Genomic DNA, 15,451 nt, shown 5'->3' with positions numbered 1-15,451 from the left:
GCTGCAAAGCGAGCGCCACACAATGACTTACTCATTCCATTGACTTTATGAAGGACAATGCTTGTTGGGGACAAGTAAATACTTTGTGGCCATCCTTAGCATCGATTCTCAACCTGGCCGGGAACATCAGTGCAAAAGCAACCCTCCATCGATGCAAGAGCTTCTTGAAGGAGTGTTATTCCACAAAACAAACTCCAGTCGCTTGGCGGAACCAGCACAGAAAGAAACAAAAAAGGCGCTCAGCATCCTCAGACAGTCAAGTGAATGTTCAGTGAGTCTGGGAACAAGAAAATGTTGTGGTTCTTCCAAGAAAGCCTTCCTCGCCTCGCGTAACACGAGATCTTTATTGGATGATCTCAGAAATTTGGCCAGAATTGATTGGGGTCTGTCTCCCTCAGCGGATCCCCGAGCCGGAACCCTGTGAGCTCGCTCGATTTCCAGCTTATGGCCTGTTATGTTGAGCAGGAAAGAGCTCATCCAGAAATTCCACCATATTCTGACCCTCTGCTCGCTCAGGAATTCCAACAATTCAGCCGTTGTTTTGCCAGTTATGATTCACAATGTCTTCCAGGTTTTCCCAGATGCACTCCAAGTTTGTCTTGGTCGCTAGCGGGTTAGTAGCTAATTTCCTCTCCGATGACTCCAGATAATTAGTCTTGTAACCAACTCAGTGAATTTAGTCTCCATGGCAGAGATCAATCGACGTATTACAGCAAGATCCTCCAAATCAGCAATGACCTTCATCAGCATTGCCATCATGCTCGACATTTGATGCTGAATCTTTTCCACCGCACCGTCCAAACTGAGTCCCGGGCTCGAGGCCTCCAGAGGGGCATCAGCTTGAGCACGTAAGTGTCTTTTAATGTCTCCAGAGCCCGAAGATTTTGAATTCTTTTACATGTTGTCTTCCTAGAACAGTTAAGAATCAGGGTGTATCGAATCTCACCGCTTTATGACATAAAAGGTATTAAAACCAGCAAAGTGCGCAGAGCTTGCCATTCACACGTCCGAACCTCGCATGACGTCACGTGACTCCCCATCAATTTCTATTTTTTTAAATGAACTATTTTCTATTTTGTAATGAACGACTGTGCACAAGAAAATTCAGATTCATATTGGAATGTAGGCATTACGATTATGTGTGCGGTCAAAAACACATTAATCTGATCGCCAAAACCCTGTTAAACCAATATTCTGGTTTCCACATATTTTAATATAGCAAGCATATTGCTGTATAATGAGAATTTTGGATCATGTACACCTTATTCGTAACATCCACTGTAACTAAGTATTCTTTAGTATCTGTGCATGCCCAAACAAAATTAATTTTGGGAGAAGCAAGCTAAGAGGCAAGCGAAAAGTCAAGCAATCGCAGAAACATTTTTGAAATGAGACAGATTTTTCTCTGAATATTCACTGTAATATTCCGTCGGAGGATACAGTGGATTTTCCAAATAAAGTGTTCACATGACACAGATTTCATGTCATGAGCAGGTCATATTTCTAGAAACCCACATTTTTGATTAATTGGGTGCTTGTGATTGGATTAACCAGTTCCCATGACACATTTCTAATTGGAATGTGACCAAATTCTGCTTAAGGATAGACAGGTGAACACATGTAAAAATGCCTTGTCATTTTTTTTTGTTTTTTTTTATGATGAACAGGCACATAAAATATGGGTAGCTTAAAATAATAGTTCACCCAAAAATGAAAATTCTTTCATCATTTACTCGACCTCATGCGATCCGAGATGTGTATGTCTTTCTTCTGAACACAAAATAATTATTTTAGAAAAATATCTCTGCTCTGATGGTCCAATCAATGCAAGTGAATAGTGGCCAGAACTTTGAAGCTCAAAAAGCACATAAAGTTGGCATAAAAAGTAATCCATATGACTCAGTGGTTAAATCCATATCTTCAGAAGCAATATGATAGGTGTGGGTGAGAAACAGATCAATATTTAAGTCCTTTTATCCTATATTGTCCACTTTCACATTCTATTGTTTTTGGACATTCACATTCATGCATATCGACACCTACTGGGCAGGGAGAAGAATTTATAGCAAAAAGAGTTAAAAGCAAATTAAAATCCAGATGTAAAACTAATGAAGACTGCCCATCAGAAAAACAAACTTGTCCCTTTTTTCCCTTCATTTTTTAAATTATTTTTTTTTTACTATAAATTCTCCTCCCTGCCCAGTAGGTGGCGAGATGCACGAAGAATGTGAATAGCCAAAAACAAAAGAAAAATGTGAAAGTGGAGATTGATAGTAAAAAAGGACTTAAATCTTGATCTGTTTCTCACCCACACCTATCATGTTGCTTCTGAAGATATGGATTTAACCACTGGAGTCATGGATTACTTTTATGCTGCTTTGTGCTTTTTGAACTTCAGAGTTCTGGCTACAATTCACTTGTATTGAAAGAACCAACAGTACTGAGATATTCTTCTAAAAATGTTCATTTGTGTTTAGCAGAATGTTACACATCTAGGATGGCATGAGGGTGAGCAAGTGAGAATTTTTATTTTTGAGTTAACTATTCCTTTAAGATGAAATTTTTGTAAGTGACGTTTTTGCAAAACATAATTTGCAGAATCTCATTCATTTGGGTGAATACAATAAATGACTGATGTTCACTGTTTATTAAAAAGTCATAAAACTCAATTTTCTTTAATGAATGTGCACGAGAAAATTCTGATTCATATCGGAATGTGATCATTACGATAATGTGTGCGCCAAGTAAAAGTGCTAATCTGATTGCCATAATCCCATTAAACCTATATTCTGGGTTCAAGACAGCCAGTATATGCCTGTATAATCAGAATTTTGGGTCATGTACACCTTCGTAATATCCACTGTAACAGAATATTCCTTTATATCTGTGCATGCCCACACAAAATTAAATCAGGGTGAAGCAAACGAAGAGTCGAGCAATTGAAGAAACATTTTTGGGATGAGACTTTTTTCTGAATGTGCACTGTAATATATGGATATTTCAAAAAAGGTGTTGAAATGACAGAATTCTGAATAATACATGCATATTCTAGCTGTCATTCATATTTCTAGAAATCTGAATTTGTTTAATTGAGTTGAAATTGGGTTAACCAGTTCTCACACAGTTATAATTGGAATGTGAACAAGTTCTGATAAAAAATAAAAAATAAAAAAAAAATCAGACAGGTGAACACAAATGTAAAAATGCCATGTCATTTTATTTTATAACTTTTATTTTTTGTTTGAGAAGAACAGGCACATACAGTATGGGTAACTAAAGCTGAAAATCATTAGCCTACACAAAAATTGCAAAGACTACTTTGTGGAATTCAGTAGGCCTATTTCACATTTTGGAGTATGAATCTGCATCCAGATGTTTTTAACCTTTTCAAAATAAATAAATAAAACTAAAAACCCGCATGGAAATTTTTTGTTGACAATCGAAAACAGAAAATCCAGGTCCATGACTGTGGAAAAAAACAGGTCAAAACTGATCCACATTCTACCTCCAAATAAAGGAACATAAAATGATTCTTCCTGGTTCAAAATTAAATGGCAAAACACAAAAGTATCATAAAGCAGCCAAGGGGGCAACAAAAATGGATACAGTCCCTTTTTTTGCTTTTTGTGTCTTTTAAAGCCTTAACATAAAAATCGCAAATTGGTAAGATCGAAAAGTCACATTTAATAAGGCTCTTGGGACAAATATATATATGCACACACACTGGTTATCAATTGTACAAAAAAAAAAAAAAAAGGCTTGTTTCAGACAGTCCACTTTTTTATTAGGCAATGTGTCTACAAGTGTGAAATGTTGGGGGGACTGTGTAGATTAACTCTGATCCAAAAACACTCCAAGACTCATTTTGATTTATGAAAATGTAAATATTCTCCCAACATTTAAAGCCTACTGGGAACTGTTTGTGGTTACTAAACAGTATTACAGTTTAAATGAGTGCTTAAATGTACCTAAAATATACTGACATTGAGGAACACTGATTCTAAGCATATCAGGCAAAATGTCTGGCTTCTCTCTTTTCAAAGGAATAGTTCACCCCAAAATTAAAATTGTCATTATTGACCCACCTTCATGTTGTTCCAAAACCGTATTGCTCTGCCGTGGATAACAAAAACCAACATGAGGGTGAGTAAATGATAGAATTTTCATTTCTGGGTGAACTATTTCTATAAGAACATCAAACTGAGACATTTGTATAAATTGAACTTTCATTTAAAAGAACGAACACAAAAATGATCCATGAAACAAAAAAATAGACCAGTTTATAAACAAAGCAATAAAAAAAAAAACACTATGCTGACTTTATGTAAGGTTACAGTTGATAGCTAAACTCTGATAGCACACACAAGCCTGAATAACACCTGTGTTTTGTCCCACTAGAGCCAATGTTACCATGTGTGCTGGACCGCAGAGGGCTGGTGCCATCAGTTTGGCCTAAACGCTACTTTGTCTTCTTCTCTGTGGCCAATGTGTCATGAAGCTTTGAGGCACATTTTTCAAATTGGTCCATCACCAACGTTCCATTCTCATCAAAGAATGTCCCAACAGACTTTGTAAACTCAGTCTCCCTCGTCTGCTTGGTTTTCCCATCTGTGAAGGACATTCTTAACGTATACTGGTCATCAAACCTAATAGAAACAAGCCATTTAGTTGTAATCGGTGTAATACCCATCAAACTGCTTTTTAAAAAAAATTTTTTTTTTAAGAAAATCGCCATTGGTTGCCATGGTGTTCTGGGTGGTTACTTACTGGCCAAAGTCAAAAGAGCCCACTGTCCACCCCCAAGTCTCTATAGCCATGATTCCATCGAAGTTATGAATTAAATTTATGCACAAAATTGGAATATCGCAAAAACAATGTGAATAAAGCAGCGTTTCCATAGTCACTTCTGGGAAAATTGGCACAAAATAGAAATCAAAATGTGAAGCTGAAGCATTTCGAAAAGCATTTCTTTTATTAAATGTAATAATTTAATTGGGGTTTAGATCGTGCAGAGAAAATGCTCTTACGAACTTCATGTTTGCTTGTGTATCAGCAGCAGATGCCTTATGTCTGGGAGCAAAAGTGTATTGGCTAGATCTGAGTGGCCATTGAAGACAATCATTTTGATGGCAGGCTTTGTGTCCAAAATTTCAATTTCTAACCTCTGAACTAAAGGCTAGGGCATACTACCTTTTCCACGCACTGTTACATCTCATGCACAGTCGGGTATTCTAGCCTTCCAAAGTACACTTTTGACCATGAGCCCATATGGACACGTCTGACCCAAGCACACTGCGACTGCTTTGTGATAATGTGGCATACAGGTACACGAGGCTTCAAAAACTGGGCTGTGCAGACTGTTGAGATTACGGCTGCAAGATTTGGACAAAAAGGTCATAGTGCGATTAATTTCTTTTAAATATTGTGATTTAAACTGTGATATCATAAACAAAAAAACTAGTAAATTATTCCTTTTGACCAGAATTTGGAAATGTTTTGAGCCAATTAAAAAGACTCTACTCTTTAAGGGCTCACACTTGTGTCTTTTTAAAAAGAACTAAACTTGGACCTTTTTCACTTCAGCCACAAAAAAAAAAAAAAAAAAAAAAAAAGATTTGAAACAGTGAAACAAAAAGAAAAAAAAATGTCTTCCTCATATTCACATTGTACCTGTCCACCATGTATGTGTTTTTGTCCACTTTGTGATCTGGTGTCAGCCTATTTATCGTAATATTTTGGAACCCAGTCAAAATGTATATTATTGTAATCTTTATTTATTATTAATATTTTTATTACTATACAACAGTAATATATCTGTAAAAAATCTTGACTTGCATGAGACATTGCCATGTGGTCCAATTAAACTAAGGAACTCTAGTCTAAACCCCTGAGCTTTTATTTTGGCAGACAACTGCAGGAAGACCTTTGTAGGAGAGTTCAAATCCACAATAGCTGTATATTCTCACTGTAACATAATCTCCTCTGTCCACAAATACCTGGTGTCATGGGATATATTATTCATACATTAAATTGCAGCGGAATTACGCGAATGTGAAATTAAGAGTTTAAAGAGATAGTTCACCCAAAAATGAAACTTCTCATTATTTACTCACCCTCATGCCATACCAGATATTTAGGACTTTTTCTTCTGCAAACACAAACTAAGATTTTTAGAAGAATATCTCAGCTCTGTAGGTTCTTACATTTCAAGTGAATGGTGACCAGACCTTTGAAGCTCCAAAAATCACATAAAGGCCACATTAAAGTAACCCATAAGACTCCAGTGGATAAATCCATATCAAATCAATATTGATCTGTTTGTCACCCACACTTATATAGCTTCTGAAGATATAGACTGATTTTTTTTTAAGCTTCAAAAAGGTCTGGTCACCGTTCACTTGCATTGTGAGGACCAACAGAGCTGAGATATTTTACAAAACAAATCTTAAGTGTGTGTTCAGCAGAAGAAAGTTACACATCTGGGATGGCATAAAGGTAAGTAAATGAGAGAATTTTCATTTTTGGGTAAACTATCCCTTTAAATACAACATGCTCAGCGCACGTTGGCAAACTGAACCGAACACATCTGTTAATCTGCGCATGATAGGAGTTCAAAAACGCTCTGAAAACACTAATAATACACTAACACAATACAGACAGGACAGAGCAGCGCACAAACTTTGAAGCAAGCAGTGTGCATACACCATTTATACATTTCATTAAATCTCAGCCCTTTGCGGTTTAATTAGGGCTGGGTGATATGACTTCAAAAATTAAATCTCAATTTTTCAGCCTATTGACGATATTCGATATATGCCTCGATAATGATGTATTTGCTCTGAAATGGCTCAAGTTAATTTTTTTTTAATCAGAGGAACCATGCTTTCATGTAAAAAGCCATTGTAGCCAAGTACAGTGCATCCGGAAAGTATTCACAGCGCTTCAATTTTTCCACATTTTATGTTACAGCCTTATTCCAAAATGGATTAAATTCATTATTTTCCTCAAAATACTACAAACAATACCCCATAATGACAACGTGAAAGAAGTTTGTTTGAAATCTTTGCAAACTTATTAAAAATAAAAAACGGAAAAAATAAATAAAAATAATATATATATATATATATATATATATATATATATATATATATAAATCACATAGGTATTCACAGCCTTTGCTCAATACTTTGTTGAAGCACCTTTGGCACCAATTACAGCCTCAAGTCTTTTTGAGTATGATGCTACAAGCTTGGCACACCTATTTTTGGGCAGTTTCTCCCATTCTTCTTTGCAGGACCTCTCAAGCTCCATCAGGTTGGATGGGGAGCGTTGGTGCACAGCCATTTTCAGATCTCTCCAGAGATGTTCAATCGGGTTCAAGTCTGGGCCAATCAAGGACATTCACAGAGTTGTCCCAGAGCCACTCCTTTGTTATCTTGGCTGTGTGCTTAGGTTCATCTTCCAACAGGACAACAACCCTTCGCCCCAGTCTGAGGCTCCAGAGCGCTCTGGAGCAGGTTTTCATCAAGGATGTCTCTGTACATTGCTGCATTCATCTTTCCCTCGATCCTGACTAGTCTCCCAGTTCCTGCTGCTGAAAAACATCCCCACAGCATGATGCTGCCACCACCACCATGCTTCACTGTAGGGATGGTATTGGCCAGGTGATGAGCAGTGCCTGGTTTCCTCCAGACATGATGCTTGCCATTCAGGCCAAAGTGTTCAATCTTTGTTTCTCATGGTCTGAGAGTCCTTCAGGTGCCTTTTGGCAAACTCCAGGTGGGCTGTCATGTGCCTTTTACTGCGGAGTGGCTTCCGTCTGGCCACTCTACCATACAGGCCTGATTGGTGGAGTGCTGCAGAGATGGTTGTTCTTCTGGAAGGTTCTCCTCTCTCCACAGAGAAATGCTGGAGCTGTCAGAGTGACCATCGGGTTCTTGGTCACCTCCCTGACTAAGGCCCTTCTCCCCCGATCGCTCAGTTTGGCCAGGCGGCCAGCTCTAGGAAGAGTCCTGGTGGTTCCAAACTTCTTCCATTTACGGATGGAGGCCACTGTGCTCATTGGGACAGTCAATGCTGCAGAAATTTTTCTGTACCCTTACCCAGATCGGTGCCTCGATACAATCCTGTCTCGGAGGTCTACAGACAATTCCTTGGACTTCATGGCTTGGTTTGTGCTCTGACATGCACTTTTAACTGTGGGACCTTATATAGACAGGTGTGTGCCTTTCCAAATCATGTCCAAACAACTGATTTTACCACAGGTGGACTCCAATCAAGTTGTAGAAACATCAAGGATGATCAGTGGAAACAGGATGCACCTGAGCTCAATTTTGAGTGTCACGGCAAAGGCTGTGAATACTTATGTACATGTGATTTTTTCGGGTTTTTTAATACATTTGCAAAGATTTCAAACAAACTTCCTTCACGTTGTCATTATGGGGTATTGTTTGTAGAATTTTGAGGAAAATAATGAATTTAATCCATTTTGGAATATGGCTGTAACATAACAAAATGTGGAAAAAGTGAAGCGCTGTGAATACTTTCCGGATGCACTGTAGATTAAATATTTTATAAGGCATTAAATAAAAAAAAAAATCTATTTAAAAATAAAAAGGCATGTTTTCCCACAGTTTTGCACTAAATTAAACACAAGGGAGAATGAGATCTAATCAGTGTAATTGAAATGAACTTTTATATTTTATACAATAATACATAGTAGTTTGATAAAAAAAAAAAAAAAAGCATTATTTACCTTCATATATTTTTACTAACACATTGTTTGTGAATGAACAAGGTGTGCAAAAACTACTCCACTTATTTTTTGAAAATCCAGTTGAATATTGCATGATAATAAATTACTGTGGGGCCCAGTCAAGTTTATCATCATAACACTGAATTATGATTATTATTTTGAGGATTAGATTTGTTTTATTTAAAAGTAATGTTTATTTCCTATTTACTTCACCTGAGCTTTTATTTTGACACCAAAAGTGCAGAGCTTACAATGCTCTGCTTCTGGTGAACCGCTGTTGTCCACTCCTTTTCTGTTATACTGTGCCACCTTTGAAGATTTGTATAATAATTTGTAGCAGTTAAAGTTTAGAATGGTAAGAATGCTTGAACATTTGGTACTTTATTTCTTTCACAATGCATGTGACTTGCTCTTAAAGCGCTAAAAACACACACGAGTCCCGCTAGTGCACAGAAAAGGCCATCATCCATTCTGAAGCACACACAGACCATGTTTATCCATCTTTTGTTGCAGCCCATTGCAATTTTATAAGCACATGACCATATTGTCATTTGTTTTATTTTGATTAATTGTGCTGCCCAGAAGGATAGTGAAATTAGACTACTGATGTGCTTTTTTTTTTTTTTTTACTTAATGGCCAAATAAAAAGCACATTAAAATCACAGCGATATTCACAATATTGCTTAATTTGATATAGTCAGCCAAATCATTGTGATTGTACCAAATATTCACGATATATCGCCCATCCCTAGGTTTAATAATCCCAAAATGTCATATCATGATTTAGATTTTATTTCGATTGTGCAGCCATAGTTGATGAAATCTGTGCCATGTGCACTGAGCGACACGTGGTGGCATGCAGAAAACCAAAGTATACTTTGAGTATGAACAATAACAAGCATCACTAATAATTAACAAAGAAAAATCACCTTTTTAGACTAGAAGAGAGCTGCCAAATGTGATCTGGGTCCATACCAGCTTGGTCTTTCTGCATGGCCATCAGGAACATGTTCCTCTCTTTGTAAGAGGTGTACAGGGTCAGAATGCCCATCATTATGAAATATGTGATGATCTGTTAAGGTAAAGAAATATGAGGAAAAAACAAAAAAACTCTCTCAAAAGGATGACACAACAAAATCTGCCTAAAGCCGTGGTCACACTAGACTTTGTGTGTGAAATTACTTCATTCCCTGCAACGAAGGATATGATGTCATGCTCTAGGACTTCTGTTTTTAATTAATACATATTAATAAATCACGAATAACTAATAATTATTATTATTATTATTATTATATGCAAAATGTAAAAATATACAGTATACACCACTTCCTCACAACAGTAAAAACATCCAGCTTTGCCATATTTATTTTTTGTAATGAGCCAAGAGGTAAATCTAACTTCTATTGGTCACTCGTCTTCTCGTCATTAAAATCCGCAGACCAGAGTTCACCAAACTTGAAATTTGGTACAGGGTGAAACACAATTTCTTAGCATGAGCTTCTGTTTATGGTCTCCCCTGTTTGGATGCATATGAATGGAAGTGAATGGGGCGCAGAGTTTAGTGTGACCGCCCCCTAAACGATACAGGCACATTCTAAACTGATTACGAAGCAAGACACAATTTACATTTTGTTTACCAAACCGCCAAAGCAAATAATCCCTTTTGAAGCTGGTTTGCTGAAAAAAGGATATGAAATGACACAGCATGCCAGGACTGGCTTTGACTCTGGGAATGGGTGTAGGTAATCCCAAATTAAAGCTACAATGGCAAAAAGGCAGGAGATTGTGCAAATGAACAGACGTCCATCGACTAGGCTGAAGTTCTCAACGTAGCCGTATTTTTCAATCAAAACCTATGGTGGAAAAAGAAAGCTGATCAATTAAAAAATACAAACATGCATGCATTCATCAGTTTTGCACCAAAAAAAAAAAAAAGCACAAGTGAATAATTCAAATGTTAAGATGCAAAACGACATACCTTCTTAGCTGCATCATCTAGAGAGTTCTTCACCGCTGCACCATCCCATTTGTCAATCTTCACAGGCTTTTCATCAATCCTCCACTAAAATCATGAAACTAAATGGAGTTTACTTACACAAAGAACACGTCTAAATTGTGACTCTTACATGTCTGGACACCAACAAAATATGATTTTACATTTTTAATTCGATTTAGTCACAACTAATGAGTCCAGACAGGAAGATTTAATGGATTTAATGACATTTTCATGAAAATGTCAAAATGCAAAAAATATGAATGGTCCTTAAACAGGCTAAGCTTTCTTAGAGTAATTATTGCTCTCTTTTTTTGGTAAAATAACACTTGGATATGTTTTCGTGATATCAAACTATAAACTATCATATGATATTAAGCTAAACTGCCACATATGCAGGACGGATGGAACTATCACGTGTTTAGTTGCAAGAGTAATACAACTAAACATTCAGAGTGCATTTAACGGAAAACATTCAAGATCTTAGAATTGTTGACCGTCATAAACGTTGATTTATACGAAGATTTGGATCATGAGGCCATATGCATCGTTTTTCATTTTAAACACACACACACACACACACACACACACACAAAACAAACGATTTTCAGTGAAAATTACGTTGATTTCTGTTTCAGTTTATAGGTCCAGCTAGCTATGAAAAGACATAAATGGAAAAATACGACTATCCTATTACTCAAGTTCACTTTCTTCAAACCATATGCTTCCATTCATATCACGCTGAAGGTGATGTTCATGACATATAATGATGAATCTTTTGCAATGTTGTATAAACATTTATGTATAACCTATTTTAAAGAGCATGGATTCAATATACATGCTCATATACTAATACATAAATGCGAAATTAATTAATGTGCATCCATTTATTCAAGTTTCCGTTTTGGGGCTGACATGCAAACGAGCACTATAGCTGCATCAACCTCCACGTCTGACCACCCGGTGCGTCAGAAGAAAAAGTAAAATAATCCCTCGTATTGCGCTCAGAATATGGTTGTGCAAATAAAAACGCACCTTCAAAAACGCAAGATACAATGAAAATGTCTTACTTTTTCCAGTAGACCATTCTTCCCGTTCCTCGCCGCCATCTTTTCTTCCTGTTCGTTTGCTGTGAGCTGGGTGACTCTGATTGGCTAGAATCTCGTAAAAGGCGTCCATTTTAATTGGTCTGAATCAAACGTGTACGTCAAAGGGGGCGGTCTTCACTTGCTGCGAGCAAACAGAAAGCAGCAAAAAAGTCAAATAGCTGTGTGCCAAACGACACACTATACACTACGCACTCAGACATGTAGTGTATGAATATTCAAAGTGTTGTATCATCCCAAATGGAACACTTAACGGTTTTTTTACTACACGGAAGCGTTCGCCGTTTAACAGCTGACGGAAGTGTTGTTTCAAACCCAAGCGTTGTGATGCCGCTAGCTTTAGCGCTCTATTCATCCTCAGTTCAACACTTAAATCTAAATAATATACATATTCACACAGCATGGTATGATGGTAAAGCGTTTAACTCACTTTTGTAAGGTGCTGTTTTCACATAAGTTTCACTAGTTGTCATAATCTCCATTATTTACCATTGTTTTGCCAGATCACCACCGATGCCGGTAACCCCTTCCGTTATGTACGGAAAGCCACGTGCGCTGAGTAACCGAAAACTTCGTTTTGACGTTTGAAAAAGTGTATCGTCCGGGTACTCGTAGTACACTTCCTTTTTTGTTGCATTTTCAGTGTAAACATACTAATCGCACTACTTACACTTCAGGATGACGTAAAATAGTGCTTCCTTTGCAAAAGTTGGCGCTGGACTATGGAAGCAAAAAATAGAATAAATAAATAAATATTGAGAAATGCATTGCCATTTTGTATATTATAAATGTAGCATATTATACATTATATTTCACTCGTTAGACGTGCTCATTAAATCGATTTGTGCATTCATTTATTTAATGCATATACATTTATTAATTAACAAATATCGAGTATCTACACAGTGAAAAGCACATGCTCACAGTATTAACAATTTTAGAATATTTAGAAGATAATTTGTTTGGAAACACATCGTTTGGACTGATTTCGATTTCAAAAACGATAACTATAGGCTTTTAATTAGTGAATTTGAAAAGCAACTTCCAAGCTGCTATGCTCCCTTTACATTGGGTCATCGCTTGTTTTTTCACCCCAATGAATTAGATTCATTCTGCATGTTTATCCTCAGACCTTAACAGTCACGTGAAAGAAATATATATATATATATATATTATTATTTTTTCTGCCCTTTTCTTCCCAATTTGGCATGCCCAATTCCAAATGCGCACTAGGTCCTCGTGGTGGCGTAGTGACTTGCCTCAAGAGGACGAATCTCAGTTGCCTCCGCGTCTGAGAGTCAATCCGCACATCACATGGCTTGTTGAGCGCATTACGGTGGAGACCTAGTGTGTGTGGAGGCTTCACGCTAGTCTCCGCTACATCCACACACAACTCACCACGCGCCCCACTGAGAGCGAGAACCACGTTACAGCGACCACGAGGTTGTTAACCCAACATGACTCTACCCACAATAGCAACCGGGCCAATTGGTTGCTTAGGAAGCCTGACTTGAGTCACTCAGCAAGCCCTGGATTTGAACTTGCAACTGTGAAAGAAATATCGTAATAATTTTATTAAATTAGCCATCTTTTGAGCCAATAGTTTACATTCTAGCACATGAGGCTGAGATGCCAAACCAAGAGTTCACCACATAAAGAAATTTGAAGTCAGATGCTAGATAATTAAAAGGGGCATTTGATATATTTTTGAAAACCTATTGAGTGAAAGCTACCCATCTACCCATACCCCCCCCCCCCCCACAAAAAAAATAAATCTACCTCTCTCTATGCATTAAACAGCATATTAAAGGTTTTCAGCAAAATGTAAAAAATAAAACTCACGAAACAGCAAAAACTGACACAAAAACCATTGCTTTGGCCAACTGATATTGTAATTAATAAATTGCATACATTTGTGACATTTCAAACAAATATGACAACCTCCCCAGATATGGGGAATTTGGAGGCCAGGGCAACACCTTGAACTCTTCGTCATGTTCCTCAAACCATTCCCGAAGAATGTTCCTTCAAGATCCTTCAAGACCTGTAAGTTGCGAGGTGGAGCCGCCGTGGATTGGACTTGTTGGTCCAGCACATCCCACAGATGCTCATTCGGATTGAGGTCTGGGGATATTTGGAGGCCAGGGCAACACTTTGAACACTTCATCATTTTCTGCAAACCTTTCCCAGACAATGTGTGCAGTGTGGCAGGGCGCATTATCCTGCTGAAAGAGGCCACTACCATCAGGGAATACCATTGCCATGAAAGGGTGTACCTGGTCTGCAACAATGTTTAGGTAGGCCACAGAATGGTCAAAGTGCCCATGATGATCCCTGTCCACCGTCGAAAGCACCTACAATGGGCACGTGAGTGTCAGAACTGGACCTTGCAGCAGTGGAAGAAGGTCACCTTGTCCAATGAGTCTTTTCTTTTGCATCACGTGGATGCTCGTGTATGTATGCAGCATTTACCTGGGGAAGTGATGGCACCAGGATGCACTGTGGGAAGACAACAAGCCGGTGGAGGGAGTGTGATGCTCTGGGCAATGTTCTGCTGGGAAACCCTGGGTCTGCCCATTCATGTGGACATCAATTTGACACATACCACCTATCTAAACATCGTTGTAGACCAGGTACACCCCTTTATGGCAGTGGTATTCCCTGATGGCAGTGGCCTCTTTCAGCAGGATAATGTGCCCTGCCACACTGCACACATTGTCTAGGAAAGGTTTGCAGAAAATGATAAAAGTGTTCAAAGTGTTGCCCTGGCCTCCAAATTCCCCAGACCTCAATCCAACTGAGCATCTGTGGGATGTGCTGGACCAACAAGTCCAATCACGGCGGCTTCAGATCAGTAAGACTTTGAGATGTTGGCATTTTAGACAGATTTTCAAAAGAAAAAGTCACTAAAAATGATTTTGTTGTGAAGTAAATATAGCAGAAAAGATTAAGTACTTTCTACATTAAATAAGTTAGTTTAAGCATGAACTTGAAAATATTAAGTAAATTCTACATTTGTACTTGAATTCAAAACATGTAAAAATTAATGCTCTAGCTTATAAGTAAATATTGTTCATGATTGTTTATCTTTACAATGCTTCATCATGTATCAATTTTAAGTAGAAAACCTTGACATATTTATTTGCTAATTTGAGTAAATTTCACAGGTAAATAAAATGAGTTCATTTTACATAACTTTTCGAAGCTGGTGTTTCCAAAATGCACCGGGCTTGAATAATTAATGAGCTAGCATTTCACAGTTTTTATTGTTGATTTTGTTATTGCATTTGGTAACTTCATGTTTTGTGCAGTCTGAAGTTAATTTTCTAATCAAAATGACCTGTTCATGACCGTCGTTGTATTTTGCGCACCACATGTTGAGGCCGGTATCTTGTTTCTATTGCTTGTAATACATTTGATGTTGTCCGATTGACTACATAGCACACATTAAGCTTCCATGAGTAAGGCTTCCACATGTCAAGTGGTACGTTTAAACGTGTTAATAAGGAAAGTTCAAACTGTGAAATGATCCATTCAAATGTTCATTTAAAATTGACTATCTGTACATTCGATTTGTAAATAAAAGTTACTGTATTA

The 15,451-nt window shown here is 37.6% G+C and overlaps 1 protein-coding gene across 3 annotated transcripts; it reads right to left on the bottom strand.

The window, feature by feature from the left end:
* Window positions 1–3,198: 3,198 nt before the first annotated feature.
* Window positions 3,199–12,429, bottom strand: LOC127422018 (signal peptidase complex subunit 2). Of its 3 annotated transcripts, none has more exons than XM_051665332.1 (6): window positions 12,285–12,429; window positions 11,819–11,978; window positions 10,734–10,817; window positions 10,393–10,608; window positions 9,685–9,827; window positions 3,199–4,646 (listed from the first exon to the last, which is right to left on the bottom strand). In XM_051665332.1, the coding sequence occupies exons 2-6, from the start codon at window positions 11,855–11,857 to the stop codon at window positions 4,460–4,462; spliced, it is 669 nt and encodes a 222-aa protein (XP_051521292.1). In that variant the 5' UTR covers window positions 11,858–11,978; window positions 12,285–12,429; the 3' UTR covers window positions 3,199–4,459. The 3 variants fall into 3 exon arrangements, with proteins under 3 accessions (XP_051521292.1, XP_051521293.1, XP_051521294.1); XM_051665333.1 differs by having other exon boundaries at window positions 10,456–10,608; window positions 12,285–12,426; XM_051665334.1 differs by having other exon boundaries at window positions 9,685–9,820; window positions 10,449–10,608; window positions 12,285–12,419.
* Window positions 12,430–15,451: the final 3,022 nt, after the last annotated feature.

The sequence above is a fragment of the Myxocyprinus asiaticus genome, chromosome 31 (genome assembly GCF_019703515.2).
Source record: "Myxocyprinus asiaticus isolate MX2 ecotype Aquarium Trade chromosome 31, UBuf_Myxa_2, whole genome shotgun sequence".
NCBI classification, from domain to species: domain Eukaryota; kingdom Metazoa; phylum Chordata; class Actinopteri; order Cypriniformes; family Catostomidae; genus Myxocyprinus; species Myxocyprinus asiaticus.
The sequence above is the reverse complement of the archived record's forward strand: the minus strand, read 5'-3'. Positions and strand labels throughout refer to the sequence as shown.

Bases quoted from the DNA above. Each gene is read 5' to 3' on its own strand.
- LOC127422018 (XM_051665332.1), bottom strand. From the start codon at position 11,857: ATGGCGGCGAGGAACGGGAAGAATGGTCTACTGGAAAAA. The intron at 10,609-10,733 runs GTATGTCGTTTT...TTTCCACCATAG, and splicing joins TAGATGATGCAGCTAAGAAG to GTTTTGATTGAAAAATACGG. The intron at 9,828-10,392 runs GTAAACAAAATG...TTACCTTAACAG, and splicing joins TTATTTGCTTTGGCGGTTTG to ATCATCACATATTTCATAAT.